A 16,136-nucleotide genomic window follows, 5' to 3' on the forward strand; every position below is an offset into this window, starting at 1 on the left:
GATTTTGTAAAGTGAGAGGAGAGGCAGGAAATAGTGAGCTTTTGAACAGCAAGATTTGCTGCAGCTCATATACAAAACCCTTGGAGACGGTGAAAAGGCCATGTCATATCTGGGAGAATTTGCCAGTACAGGTATAGCTTTTACAGAAGATCCCTTTACTCCTAATTCTCCACTGCATGTAGTGTTGCGTATTTAAAGAGACTTGACAGACTGCACAATTCTAGAAAACATGAATGTTTTTTCTGGCATTCTGCATGTATGATATACCCTCCATCAAACCTCAAATCTAGCTGCATTTTCTTCATTTGAAACAATAGACAAGGAATGTTGAGTGACTTGATCAATTGAAAGTTGATTCTTAGGGAAAAAAATGCTGCTGCTGAGTGCATGTTAGAGATTCATACAAATACAAATCGCTGAAGGCTAAGCAAACAATAGAGTAAGAATATAAATGAGGCCAGGGCTACAACAGAGTCATTGTGGATGGTAAACTAATATTAAGCAATAGAAATCCAAGTACAATGATAAAAACAGAATTCGTAAGAGAATATTATTGCCCTCTACAAAACAGATCCAGCAGAACAACTGCCATACCTGATATACATCTCTTCACGGTTAATGTCCTTGTAGAAATTCTAGGAACACAAACATTTAAAAGTTATATCCCAATCTCTTTTATTAAAACACAAGATAAAAATGCTTAGGTTTTGCTTTTCTTGCTAGTTGGACAGCACAGGAAATACATTTTTTACTATCTTAATTTTAAACCTGGCACTACTGCTTCAATTAGTATTTTGTTATTAAGTACGTGTTATTATTATACATATGTATACTTCTTCTAGTTCACTAATGCAATATTTACTGAAAGATTTTCTTGTTGGAGAAGAGGAAAATACGGTTATCCAAATGTACTGACACAACAAATGACATGCTCTGGCTACACACGATGGCCAGAAAAAAGCTCATATTTATTGAACTTGATATGTAACACTGTTGTGCAATACCTCTAAAGGGTAATTCCAGGAATAAAGCTAATTTTTGTCACCATAGCACTATTGCAGGTTGCAGAGTTGCTAAGGTGATGCAAAATGTGAAAGAATTGCCTCGTGGAGAGCTGCAGAAACTCATACCACATAGCACGGAGTATGTGAACGCAATAGTTATTAACCACGTTCTCTTTCCAGCCTTTAAAGTTGACTGAGGTTCCTCTTCAGCTTCGAGGAATTTCCTGGTGGAAGAATCTTTAGATGCAACGTCCTCATTACAAAATAGGAATAGAAAAAAAGACGAGGTGGCCTAGAACCGGATGCAAAACTTGACTAGCAAGATCCCACTGCTATGTTAAGCCTATCAAAAGGTACATGAGCAGTAGACTTCATTATTTATCCACAGAATCAAAGTGGATAAAACATAGAAGCAAAACCAAAGAACTGAGTGGACATTGCTTTCCAGTTTGCGCATATATCCATGCAAATAGATATAAAACTCTCTTGCTTCAGAGTTTCAATCACTACTGAGCATTGTAAACCACTCCTGTCCCCAGGAAGATTTACCTTCATCTTTAGTAAATAGATTCTGAAGCTCTTTCCCATTCTCACACAAGAATTACAAGCAAGAACATACCAGTAAGTTCACAGTGCAGCTCATGCGATTGTCCTTGCTCTCATCATTCATCACAGTTCGGTAATCCAGCAGCTTCTCCAACAGGCCTTTAACTAGGCTGACAAAATTTTCAACCAAGCTAAAAATGCCAGGATACTGACATGCACACTCTGTAAGACTGCAAATATAAGAAAGATGCTTTTACAATACAGTGAAAATTAGTTGTCCCATCAGCTGAAAAACTGTTTGGACATGAAGGTAAATACTGAATTAGGGCTAAAGCAATGGCAGAATGCACTGGAAATTCCCTCTGTGGGTTGGTAATTTAGATATCCAGAAGACAGCTGGGATATAAAGCAAAAGAAGAAATACAACATTTAAATCTTCCTGTTTGAAAATTACTTCAAATTCAAGGGTATACCCACAATTTCAGAATGGAGCAACCTGCATCTGTGGTATAACAAACTCAAGTCTCTGGAATGCCACACAATTGCAATAAACATTACAACTTCCTTCCCTCTGTTATGGCAAAACATAAAATCCAACAACTCTTTCCTTCTCTTTGTACAGTTACGTGTGAGTAGGAAGTTCAAACTAACAGATATTTCAGTTTTTAAGTCAAAAAGACCTCACCAAGACCTCACCAGAGCAATCTGGCCTCAAGAAATAAGCAAACCAAACAATTTGCTCTTTGTGCAGAGTAAAAAAAGCAGTTAGTCCTCTTTTGATCAAAATATAGGAAAGTGAGTTTTATATATCATCATCAGATTCCAATTTACATTAACAAAATATTAGAATATGCTGTTTCTATAATGTGCTGAAGTGATTTATGAGTAGGCAGTTCACTACTATAGCTTTGTTTTCAAAGCTTAACTGTTTAAACTTTACAAAATTATTACCAGCATCTCATTAAGGAATATTTTCTTTCTTTGCTTAAGAGCTTGTTTCTTCTCCTTAGCATTCTGATTTTCCACTGGGATTCTCTCAGACAAACTGCATTATATATACACACACACACACACACACACATATATTCACATATATAGATATATACATACGCACACATATATACACACACACATATATATTCACATATACAGATATATACACACACACATATATATTCACATATACAGATATATACACACACACATATATATTCACATATACAGATATATACACACACACATATATATTCACATATACAGATATATACACACACACATATATATTCACATATACAGATATATACACACACACAGATATATATATTCACATATATAGATATATACACACACACACATATATACACACACACATATATATTCACATATATAGATATATACACATGCACACACATATACACACACACACACACTTACATATATTCACATATGCATATATATTGGGTCTGGCTGAGATGGAGTAATTTACCCCACTGCATCCCTCATACTGCTGTGCCTCACACCTGCAGCTGGAACAGACCAGTGCTTTGGCTATGTGCTTGTGGCACAGCACCAAGGCTGCCTCTCCAACAGTCTCCCCTTCTCACCCCCAGTGACCAGCAGGCTGGGGGTGGGCAAGATCTCGGGAGGGGACCCAGCCAGGACAAACTGACCAAAGGGATATTCCATACCATACAACATCTACTCAGCAATAAAATATCACTACGTCAAAATCACCGCATATCTCACAGGAAAACTGTAAAAACAAAGTAGCAATTAAGAAATTATCCCTGAAACTATGCTGTGTGCTTAACCTGAGCAGTTTCAGTGACACATTATTCTTCATTTCCGACTTCTCAGTGTTTCAATAACAGTGCCCAATTTATATGCAAATACATTTAGGAATTTATTATTAATCTTTAAATACACATATTTTTAAAATTTTCATTAGAAAACATTGTTTTAATTAATTGCAAAGATAATTAGAATTATTTAAACTTCTTTCATACTAACTGACTAGTCTGAAACAAATTTAAATAAATTATTGAAATAAATTATTGAAAAACAGCTTATGATATCAAATACATTGCAAACAGAATGCTAAATGCTAAAGGATCTTCAGAGTTGACAACTGATAGTATAGGATGGAGTGCATGAAATTATATTTGTAGAAAAGGAAGTAAGAAAGCCTCAGAATCCTATAGGAGACTGGAATACTATATAGGAAAAATGGGCATATTTTACATACATGAGTATCAGAAACAGGGTGAAGATGCTAAGAAAAGTACAGTCACCATTTAGGTGACTATGATGAATTTTTGCCATAGGTTCACTTGGACTGGCAGCAAGCAAGGCAGATCTATGAGCATTACTTGACTGTGAAATGAACGTGAGTCACCAAGGCATCACATTTCTTTCCCACAGAAGTAGAAAAACACTGACATAAAATAAAAGCTACTGCTAGATCTCACCCAGGATGCAGTACGTAACTCCAGTGACTAAAGGAGGATCAACTGGAGTACACATAGAGGAGAACTACAAAATGAACAGGAGAGAGGAATGCCTATCTCGTGAGGGAAGTTGTCTTGCTCAGCTTTATACAATAATCTCAATAAAAAAGGACCCATAAAACTTTAGAAGATATTTTTTCCCCAGGAGGGAGCAATAAACCTCTGAATTTTCAAACAGAGCTTGAAAAAGTAGAAGTCTAAAAATAAAAATTATTTCCAATAAAGCTCAAGAGAACAACTGCATAACATGGGCCACTGCAATGACAGGGAACTGGAAAGCTTCCTGATGCTCTTTCCTTTTGCCCGTATTAGTAACTAAAACATGCCAGAATTCAGTTGCTGCGCCTGAGGACAAGTGGCACAGCACAACTTGTGTTCATACAGCTGCATTCACCTCCATTTCCCAGCACAGGGAAGCCTTGTCTATTCGGCCTATAGAAAACAGTCTCTCCTCTGTGCCACGTTATCCAGCTCCTCCTTGGCACTGTCTGAGATGGCAATTGTTAGCACAGGTCACAACCCTGTCACATTCAGGACTAGAGCAAGTGCAAGGCAGTGCTTAAACTTCTGCTGACCCTATGTAGTTTACTGGGCATGGGGAAGTCCCCAGTAACTCACCCGCATGGGTAAGTGGTGGCTACAGAGGCGAACATCAACACACAGGACAGTCATTGACTGCTGCTAAATACCTGCATTCAGGTGGGAACTGGAACTGTGCAGGAACACGGACAGTTACAGGAAATAAACTGATGAATATATGACCAATTAATAATTCTGGACCCAAATTTAACTGGGCCTTTATCCATTGGAACAGGGAGCTGGGGATAGAGGCTTGAAATCCCTGCTTTGAAAGGGATTCAAAACCTTTGAAAGGTTTCAGAACAAAATAAACAAAAACAAGAGAAGAGGGTCCTACCACGGACAGGTCACCAGCCTCTGCTTCACCTGTCCCTCTACAGTCATCATCAAGGATGGAACAAAAGTATTATCTAAAGCTAGTATGAAGTGACATCTTTAGGAATGTGGAAACCTTGAACTTGAAATCCTCTAGAATAAGGAGGGGAAAAAAAGCAGCTATGTCAAAGAAAGAAGGGTACCTTGGAAAGGCAGGAAGATCTAAAGCTACACAGTACATTTGATGAGACTATTTAACTTCATTGCTGAAAGATGGGGTTTAACTGGACAGATACCAGTTCTGTAGAAAAATATTTAAATGCAAGAGTAAACTGCAAACAAGACCAGCAAATAACGTTAAACAGCTCAGAAAAAAGTAACTTCAAAGAGTTTCATACACAAGAACTGAAGGAAGCTTGTCTCTCTGCATGGACAAAGTCTCCATTTGAATACTCTCTCCAGCTTTAAGGCAGTGTAGTATTTCAAAATAGATGCAGACATTGTAGGAGTGTCCAGAAAACACTGCATATGATAAACTGGAATATTCAGATTGTTTACCCCAAAGAGAAGACCGAAGGAAACTTGACAGCAACTTTCAAATTTGTTAAAAGCTGCTGCAAAGAGAAACAGAATAAATGATTCTTTATGTCCCCTGTGAATAAAACAAGAAATAACTGGCTTAAACTGAGGCAAGGAAGATTTAGTACAGATATTTTGGGAAAAAAACCTTACCAGCAGCAAGAAAGTTTAGCCCTGCAATAAATGTGCACTGTGTCAGCTGAATTGCCAGTACTGGAGCTGAAGAACTGTTCGGGCAGGCACCACGGTTGAGGCTGTGCAGCAGCGTGATTAAGAAAACTCTGTACTTGCAAGCCTGGTTTTGGTCGTACCAAGACCTAAGCTGAACATCTCTGCATCACCTCTCAGCTATCCTAAGACTTGAAGCCAAACATTAAACGTTCAGAATTGAACAATTACTTCATTGATCTCAGTTTACATCATCATTGTGTGTTAGGAACTGAAAGAGACATTTTTAAAACTTCATCGGTCCATCTGAATCGGTTTCAGATAGTTTTATATTGCTTAAAAAGTGTCAGTGTTTTTACTTTTTTCAACTCTGCCTCTCCATATTTTCTCTGCCTCCTCATAGGACAGAAATTAAACTGACGGCAAACATTTAAATTATGTTTGATTTAAATGATGTTTTTTTAAATTTTACTATTAATTAGAATATAATTACATGACTTACAACAACACTTACGTATTATTGATTATATAATTCAGTATTTATTACAACATTATGTTTACACTGAAAGTGGACTTTTTTCCATTGTGGTATGCACAAAGATTTCCTGCTTCATCTGGTGAGGAATGTGACTTTGCAAAGACTGCTCCCCCTACACAAAAGTACAACACACGCAAGGTAGCAGGCTTTGAGACAATGAAAACATAAAACCTGTCTCAATTTTGTGCTACGGCATTTTTATACTTCACTCATCAAAGCTTGAGACAGCGTGCAATGAGTGATTTACTTTCACACTGTTACAGTCTAAGGCACAAAGCCAGGAACAAATTTTCCGAGGTAGGTGCAAGGCTTGCCCCCTGCCCAATACATCACACACACACCCTTCCACCAGTGAAGGCACAGCTAGTAAGTCTGAGAATAAAACTGAATGTGTGCAGCCAAGAAGAGGAGGAGATAGTGTATCAGGCTTTGGGATAGTCAGAAATATAGCAACAGAAAGATTTTTATTAAACTGTAGCACTTTGCAATATTCTCATTCCACAACGGTGACCTTATGTAAGTTCAGAGAATAATCTAGAGTTCATCTAGACTCATCAAGAAAAGCAAGTGAGACATTTTAAAATACCACCTTCTTACTAGTGTGAAATAAAAATGAGAAAGGTTATAAAGCAAAGTGGGGAAAGACTGAAAAGTAGGGTGAATATTTAATTATCTTCGCTTGAAAGTTGGACAGAGAAGTGCAGGTTAGGTGTGATTTCTTCATAATTTAGCTGGAGCATAAAACACTGAACTGCAACCAGGAAAATCGTTTCAATGAGAAAAACCACAATGCAACCCAGGTTTACCGAAACAGTACGGTACTTCCAGTCCCTTCATAAAAAACACTGCTAAGATTCTATTTTATTTTTAAGTGAGGTTATCAACTTGAGAAGTGGGAACAGTAAGATAAAAATCCTGAAGGCATTTATTGCTGTACAGTACTTACATGGACTCAAACAACTGCATGTATTGTTCATCCCCACGTCCTCCTTCCACCTCATGGTCCAGCTTCAAAATTATTTCATTTTCAAACTAATAAGGAAAGAAAAATCACAACACTGAGCTGATATCCAGAGGTCAAAGGCATTTCAATATGGCATAATAAGAACCTCTTTGTGTAGTCATAACACATATTCCCAAGGCTTAAATGCTTGAACATATTGCAGTACAATAATGCACATCCGCTTATCTCCAGACACCTGGAGTAGTACAGACTGATAACAACCTGAGGAAACAGGCTTCCAGTGTCTGTATTGTGGGTTTTCACAGAACATCTCTGATTTGAAATGCATGATTTCAGAGCAAGTAGAATCACTGTCACCCAGATAAAGTATGAACAATGCTACAGCATGCAATACCTTATTTGATTGCTCTTTGCGAGGTCTGTCTAAACCCTAATTAGGAAACAGTGACATATAAAGACAGCAAACAAACAATTATTGTAGTTAAACACGATTCTTTCCCCTCTACGGCACCATTTCTTCAATTTTACTTTGCAGTTATGACACTGCATCATTTGGAGGCATCAGCAGCCTTATTTCTCTACCTGTAAGGCCAAAAAGTACCTTTTCTCCCTGTCAGTTACTATTTCTCCACTGGTCACACCTTGTTAGCTATCACTAATCAGCCAGCTCTCAAAACTGCAAAGCTTCTAGGTTTTCTTTTATCCCAAACTTGGCTAACAGAGAAGCTCTGCATCGCAGAGTTGGGATCAAATTTCAACCTAGCTCCTGGGCTCAGTCATTCCTGTAATAAATTTCCTGAAGCTGGGTATATGAAGATGTTAACTATATTATTTACTTGTTACCCCCTGTAACAATCTCTCATATACACTTCAGGTAGTTTTACATAAATAGGTAAGGGAACAAGATCTCACAGTATTCAGAAAAAGATAAAACTTATTTTCAAAGTTTTTCACACAGATAAAGAAAATGCCAAAGCTTTTTTAAACTTTTCTAATGTGGCTCTCAATGTCCTCCTTATGCAGTCACAACACATCTCAATCCCTTCACCCCAGGATTTCTACTAAAATCTTTGCATATCATATGAATAAATTACTCAGACGTGGCAAAATTTATATTCATTTCTCATTTCTAATATTTCACATAAGTACTGAATGTTTCACATTGTTACATGCATTGTGGTGAGGGACTGGAAAGGAAATACCGCTTCTTTATGTTTGTTCGTGCATCAACTACAGACATACTAAAAACGGCAGACTGCTCACGCTCTGAGAGTAGGCACACACACTAGTGAGAGATGAACAGACTTTTCCAGGTGCTAAGGAAGAACTTCTGTCCTAATAAAATCCAGCTTCGTGTAAAAGAAACCTTGGCATAATAATTTCAAGAAGCGTGAACAATCTACCACAAGGTTCTAGGCAAGCCATTAACCACCTACAGGCACAGAGAAAACATTAGAAAAACCTAGACCTTCATTGAAATAAAGCTCTGTTGCTTTACATAGATGCAGTTGTTAAAAGTAAAATGGAAAAATGACAGCGAATTAATAACTGTGCTAACACAGCAAATTTTTATGTTTTTCTTTCACACATTTTCAGTACATGAATAATTCTGTTTTCTCCCTGGAGTGTTTCTGTGTAACTGAGAGCTTTGGCAGCCTGGGATCCAGATTATTCCCTCAGAAGACCAGAAGCCTTTTATGGTAGAAAGCATTACTATAGTATTTTATATGCAGTAATAACTGCAGATAACTGTAATGCAAGGTATTTTTCTTTATTTAAATAAATCCTCATTAAAAAGTTCAGCCCTGAGCTGAAGAAGCCAAGTCCGAAGCTACGTATAACAAAATAGTTCTTCCCCTTCAAACACTAAGCAGGTCATGCATATCTTCAGACTTATGTCTTGGAAGGCACAATTCCTTCAGCTATAGAGAACAGGACATCCTAATTGAACCATGTTCCTACACGTACTTCCTTCAAGTAGTTCATGATTAAAACTCTCCACCCACAAAAACTGCTCAGTGTTTTTCAAGAACGAAGGCCAAGCATTGTCCATTTTTCTCCAGAATATTTGATATCCTTCATTTTTGTCCTGAGATGCAGCTAAACAGGATCAGAAAATGTAAAGGATCAAAGTTATCCCAGAATGTAAGTTTATTAAATTATTTTGCCCCTAAAATCAAGACCTGCAATTATGTTAAAACAGCTTCTTAAAGAAACAGTTTTATAAGGTACATAATATGTAAAAATCTGTGTTTAATCCTTAGATCTATCCCCAAGAGCAACAACAAAAAAACCCACATTCTATTCAAATTTAAAGACGACTCACAGATGTTACACGCTCACTACCCATTCACTGTAGAATTTCTGAGGTTTCACCTTCTCACAGTAATGAGAATGAGAACAATTCCATACTGAGACAGAACCAGAAAGGTTACTCAACAAGTACTCATCAGGAAGCTATGCATGCAACCCCAGATCTACTGGGTCATCCCAATGCCGCAAACCACTGTTCAGACAGAAGACTGAAGTGGGCTGCTGCTTCTTTCAAGGAGCTTTGTAACACTGTCTTGAATGGCCTAACTTCTACACTCATCACACAAAAAGCAAAAATCCTAGATGCAGAAAATTAGGCAACGTAGATCCGGGCAATACAGATCCCCTCTTCTCTAGAAGGGGCAGGGAGGAAGAAGCAATTTCAACCACTTCATATTTCTTAAAAGTCAAAACAAAGAAGACACAGCTGCAGATGTGTGAAACCAGAATTATTTGTATGGTTCTAATACAGCACCAGACAGATATGCTTCAATAAGAAATATTTAAACTCTTCACAGGGGCTTGTGTGATACACAGGAACTTGGATACAAGTTGTATACGCACTATACCATGGCATAGACAAGAGACTATTAGAATGACCTATTAGAAAGCAGCGTAGGGGAAAGGGACCTGGGGGTCCTGGTGGACAGCAGGATGACCATGAGCCAGCACTGTGCCCTTGTGGCCAAGAAGGCCAATGGCATCCTGGGCTGTATCAGGAGGGGGGTGGTTGTAGGGCAGAGAGGTTCTCCTTCCCCTCTACTCTGCCCTGGTGAGACCGCATCTGGAATATTGTGTTCAGTTCTGGGATCATCAGTTCAAGAAGGACAGGAACTGCTGGAGCGAGGCCAGCGGAGGGCCACAAAGATGATGGAGGGAGGGGAGCATCTCCCTTATGAGGAGCGGCTGAGGGAGCTGGGTCTCTTTAGTTTGCAGAAGAGGAGACTGAGGGGAGACCTCATTCATGTTTATAAATATTTAAAGGGTGAGTGTCACGAGGATGGAGCCAGGCTCTTCTCGGTGACAAACAATGACAGGACAAGGGGTAATGGACACAAACTGGAACACAGGAGGTTCCACTGAAATTTGAGAAGAAACTTCTTCTCAGTGAGGGTAACAGAGCACTGGACCAGGCTGCCCAGAGAGGTTGTGGAGTCTCCTTCTCCGGAGACATTCAAAACCCGCCTGGACGCCTTCCTGTGTAACCTCATCTGGGTGTTCCTGCTCCGGCAGGGGGATTGGACTGGATGAGCTTTTGAGGTCCCTTCCAATCCCTAACGCTCTGTGATTCTGTGACTTCCCCAGCTCAGCATCAGCTACACCGTATTTTAAGATGACTGAGGAGGAAAGCAATTTTCATGAAAACATGAATAGTACTGTTTTAAATGGACACAAAATGATTAACATATTCTGCTGTCTGGCTGAAGGGGGAAACTGAGAAAATATATTGCTATTTATTATCAGTGAGATGCATAAAGGGTCATTGCCGAGTGTGAATTTGCAAGCCTGCATACTACGCATATGAGAAACATTAATAGCAGTGTAGGATTAACACCAGCAGAACTAAGCAGCACGCAGTCATCCACTATTTCAACAGAATCTGGCAGTAAATGCTTCATCTCCGTGGCATACTAAGTAGGCCCTACACCGCTCCTCAAAATGTTTGATGTTCAGATCTCTGAGTCCCCATTTAAGACACACTTCCCATAAAGTGCTCAGAAAAAAACATAAACTGATCAGTATCAACAGCAATCCCACTTTCTGATTTGAGTAGAAGGGAAGGACTGCTACATTAGTACTATTTCTTAATTATTTTTTTATAGCAGTGTCAAATCTGTGGAAACCTTATTTTTTCTTAAAAGGCCACAAATAATTTTGGTTTGTTAGGAGTACCAATACTCTGTGATCCAGAACAATTCTCTGTCCTGTTACTTCCAGCTTTTGCTGCTCTAATATTAGCTCTTTCTCTGTAATTAGAACACAGATTAAAGATTGCCAGTGGAACAGAGAAACGTAGAGAAACAGAGAAAAAAATATTACTCTGGCTGGTCCAGGCTGAAAAAGAAGTTTAAAGGGCTCCGAATTAATTTTGATGTGTATTAGTGAATATATGGGTGTTAGTAACATGGGTAACATAGGTACATGGCAGTTTCAGGACAAGGCAATATTAAATAAAAACATCCAATGCAGGCATCTTCTAGAGCTGAAGTCTGTGGACTTAGTGCAGCGAGACAGAAATCTCCGGATACAGTGCAAGACAAGCACCAGTTAAAAATCATCTGCCTCTTAAATCCTTCCTGGTACTTATTCAGCAGGTAGAGAATTGATTACTTCTCTAAGAGGCAATAATTTCAGATGCTGGATCTGAACAAAACCCACTCTTCCTAAGTATCTTTCCTGCAGTTTCTCAAAAAGCTGCAAAAAGCCAGTTGCGTGAACCAAAATAAAGAAAGAAGCTGGCAGAAACACACAATTAAGGTTTAACATGTCTGTGCCAAAATTAAGCCCCAGAAAGGGTATTTCCCCTCTAACTTAAACAGAGTGCGCTCAATTGCCATTGGCACAATTTGGCTTTTAAACCAGCCTGTTTATCTATTTAATACATCCAGGAAATCTCCACATCTTTAAACACACTTCAGTACCAAAGCCCAAAACATCTCAATATTTTTCCACATGGGTCTGCCAATGGGATGATCTCACATCCTTCTGAAATTCTTATGCATAATAAAATTTCAAGAACTGAGAGTAAGAAATACAAGTATTTGCATCAGTTATAAATCACATGTGCCAGAGGAGTTGCTGCAAACACTTACATTTATTCATTCAGTAACCTTTTCCAGCTGTTAGCTCAGGAAGATAGGAGACTGCAATAGGTTCACTGAAAATAAACATCTGGCCTCAGACCCTACCACCAGCTGTGTACACACCCAAGAACACACCACCTCAGCACTATTTTCTGACACAGCCCAACAACAGGCAGGCAGGAAAGCAAATACAGAAAACTTCCCCAGATGGCTTCAGCAATGGGTGGAACCTATGAGAGATGCTAAATTGAAAATACCAAACACAAACAGAATGCCTTATTTGAACAAAAATACAAACACAGATTAATTAAACTTCCCTAAGCCAAATTAAATCCTTAACATAACTTGAATCCATGTTTATTTAAATGATTTTTTTTTCATTTACTCTGCAAGAGCTAAACTTGTTTGTTTGTTTTTCTAAGTAAGTCTTTTCTAGCTTTTGGCCTCAGATTATCAGTTAGGACAAACTGCACTAGGTTGCTTGACAATGCGTCTTTGGCAAGTCTTAATAAAACACACAACCTGATCTTTCAAGGAAAGATCAGTTATCAACCTTTGGAGGATGGGATTCTTTTAACATCATGTGTCCAACACACATAGCTTCCCTTTATATTTGAAGAAGGGGATGTATTTGCAGGACTAATTCTATCCACAGACACTGAATGTAAGTTGGATTAATTGCCTTGCCAAGATTCCTTGCTCTCTGACCTAATGACAGATAGAGTCTCGATGGCTAAAATTAGTAGGCGTTAATGGCTTCATCCTTACATCTTCAATCAGAGTTAAAATCACAAACTCATATAATGCTCCTCCTGCGTGAAGTGTTGTGTGCAAAGTGAAAGGAAGGATGGTGAAGAAAATGTCTTAGTATGCCATGTACCTATGTACATATTCCATTCCGTTAAATATATACCTGTATAGTAGTGTGTGTATATGTATTTTATATTTTGGAGATAACTAGAGGTGGAATTTTGTTTTCTCTGGGATTAGTTGATTTCCTAGAAATAGCTAAATAAAGTAAAATTCCTTGCTTAATTTAAGTAATTTCATCTCCTTACCGCACATATATTGTATGAATAAAGCAGGACACAGACTGTTGAGCAAGCACCAACATAACATAACAGATGTCTCAGCACAGAACCACACGGAGTTCATGAAATCAGTCTTTCCGGTAAAGTTTATTAAGTCATTTGGCAGGTACCAGACAAGCTCTAGTTCCAGCACTGGTACTGACTGGTAAAGATCAAAGCACAAAGACTGTCTTTGTGCTTTACCCCTCGCCTCCCTCATTAGAAAGGATTAGATTCTAAAGAAATTATTTAAAGTTCAGCAAAATTATGTTTTAAGTGAATGTCAATCTAGACTCCTGATTGCCTACGGCAGTCTTGAAATAACATTGTATGATTCCCAAAACTGGATATTAAAGCTTTAAGAAAACATAGTACTAATATACTACTAATAATAAATGCTAATCTGTACATGAAAATTGTCCACTAGCAAAAACTACAAGTTTGTGTATCAAATAATTTTCCATTCATATTAATTCTTTGCGTTTCCTAATCAAGACGGTAAAAACTAAGTAATAAAACTTAATGCCTCTTTCCTTTAAAATAGATTTTTAAAAAAACTTACCAGAATTGCCAAATTTACAGATGCAAGTTTAAGAAATTTATCTTCATTACCTCATCCATACGAAAGGAAAGATAAAACCCCACAATTCTTGACCAGTAAATGATCACAATTTCTGAAGCAGAACTTTAGAATCCAATGAGACTCGGCTGCTCAATTATGAAATAGTTTTAGTGCCCTCTGATAAAAGAATAACTCTTACTTTTAAGCTGCAATAAAATGAATGTCCTTGTTCCTCAGCATTGAAAAAATATCACCTGAAACTTACTCATATTAGCATAAGAAGTGATTTAAAGGTCACCTAAGTGTCTGGCATCTTCCAGGCTCCTAAGCTGTTCTTCATGTTAATCAGTCAGTATAACTGACGAGTTTTCAGGATATCTGGTCTCCCAAGACATGAAGTATAAGCCAAGAAGAAGGAAAACATTTTTAAGGCAGCAAATATAGGAGTATTAGGACATAGAGGGAACAGATGCACAGAAACAAAGTGGTGTTTAATCTTGGTCTTGAACCAAAAGCTTTGCACTGGGGAATACAGACCAAAATTGAAATTCCATCTGCTCCTCTGTTCCACACTCAGTTGACATAGAAATGCCCCACATGATTTAAAGTATTAAACACAGCTGGGTATATGAGTGAGGTACTTATAGTTACTTTCCTATGAAAAGCATTTACCTAAGTAAAAGCTAAATCACTCTGGAGAGCCTACACTCACTTGTACAAGAGCTCTTCCTTTTCTTCTTAATACTTTGGATCTTACTTTCTGTAAGCAGAAAAGTCCACACAACTAATATTTACCAGAAGTAAAGTGGCTTCATGAAATTTTAATGAATTTTCACACAGAGCATTTTTAATTACCTTTTTGAATTCTCCTGTCCTTTGATATTCACACAGCATCATATCAAAGAAAATTGGGATTGTAGCTTTTCGTAGTTCAACTTCTGGAATAAGAGTCATTTCCAAGATAGGTCCAACCATCCCCGGAATAAAGCAAATTTTGTTCTGGCCTGAAACAGAAATGCAAATTGGGTATTTGAGAAGAGAGAAATTTTTTATTTTTTTTAGGAAAACACTTAGGACATGCAACCATTTAAGGCAGCGTTTTCAACCACCTATGTTGGTAACTCAGTCTTTCATCTCTATTCCTTCTCCAAAGCTGAGAGCATGTTAATGGATATAGTCTCACTCTAAGATACCAGAATTCAGGGCCAGAATGAAGCATGAATGCCAGCCGAGTTGACATTTTCAGTGAACATTTCAGTTTTTAAGCTTTTGACATCTCCCTTTAAATACCTGGATTAACAAACTTAAGAATTCCCCAAATTTTATCACCAGGAGAATGCAACGCCGTAATGCCACATGGTGCAACCTTTCTAGCTTATGAAGGAGAAAAACATTACCTGCTTTCTTTTCTGAATAACATCAAACATTGCAAGCAATAATAGAAACACTATCTACACAACTCCTAAAGCCACACACAATCATCTTGTAGCACAACTGCTACATCAGTTGCCAACCAACAGCCAGATCTGCAAAAAATTCAACCAAGTCCAAGACTCCAAGATGTTCTTCAAATGCTGCTTCTTTCTTCAGGAAGAAAAATATGTGATATGTGAAGCAGATCTCCATAAAAAAACATTGACCTGTGTAAGAATGTCAGTACTGCCTGAAGCTTGTGAAGAGAGAAAATATTCTCATGAACAAATATGACTAGACTTGTTCCATAACTAAAAAGTAATCTGATTCTAATTTTCCTCTGATACAGTTGCCATACTAATGTAACTCTAAGCATAACTCAACTGTGACTTCAACAGTTTTATGGAACATTATTATTTCTTCCACTCATGTTGATTAAAATAATTCCTGGCTAAATCAGTAATGACAGTAAGATTGACAAGAATATTATGATGCCTGAACAAGTTCCAACACCTATATGAATTAGACCTTACAGGTCTGTAATTTTGGAAACCACAGCAATTCATGTATTATGTAGCTATCCACCTCTCAAAATCCTCACTCAGAAGCAATCTTCTTACACGAGTAGAGAATAGAGAGACCTTCAGCTAAATGACAGCAATACCTCCTGCTTGACAAAGAGGCTATTTGTACACTTAAAACCAAAAGACCTCAGCACACAATTTTAAATAAAGAAATAAATACAAAAATAAAATAAAAAACCAACAACTTTGA

General features: G+C 37.8%; 1 protein-coding gene across 1 annotated transcript in view; it reads right to left on the minus strand.

Moving 5' to 3' along the window:
- The window catches only part of LOC104548300 (dedicator of cytokinesis protein 2-like), an 82,527-nt gene that overhangs the window by 29,317 nt on the left and 37,074 nt on the right, over positions 1-16,136 (minus strand). The window contains exons 7-10 of the mRNA XM_010194288.1: positions 14,805-14,953; positions 7,183-7,268; positions 1,624-1,780; positions 595-635 (exon numbers count right to left, since the gene is read on the minus strand). Of these exons, the coding sequence (XP_010192590.1) occupies positions 595-635; positions 1,624-1,780; positions 7,183-7,268; positions 14,805-14,953 (433 nt within the window). The remainder of the gene's footprint in view (positions 1-594; positions 636-1,623; positions 1,781-7,182; positions 7,269-14,804; positions 14,954-16,136) is intronic.

Source organism: Mesitornis unicolor, unplaced genomic scaffold (genome assembly GCF_000695765.1).
Source record: "Mesitornis unicolor isolate BGI_N332 unplaced genomic scaffold, ASM69576v1 scaffold321, whole genome shotgun sequence".
Classification (NCBI taxonomy): domain Eukaryota; kingdom Metazoa; phylum Chordata; class Aves; order Mesitornithiformes; family Mesitornithidae; genus Mesitornis; species Mesitornis unicolor.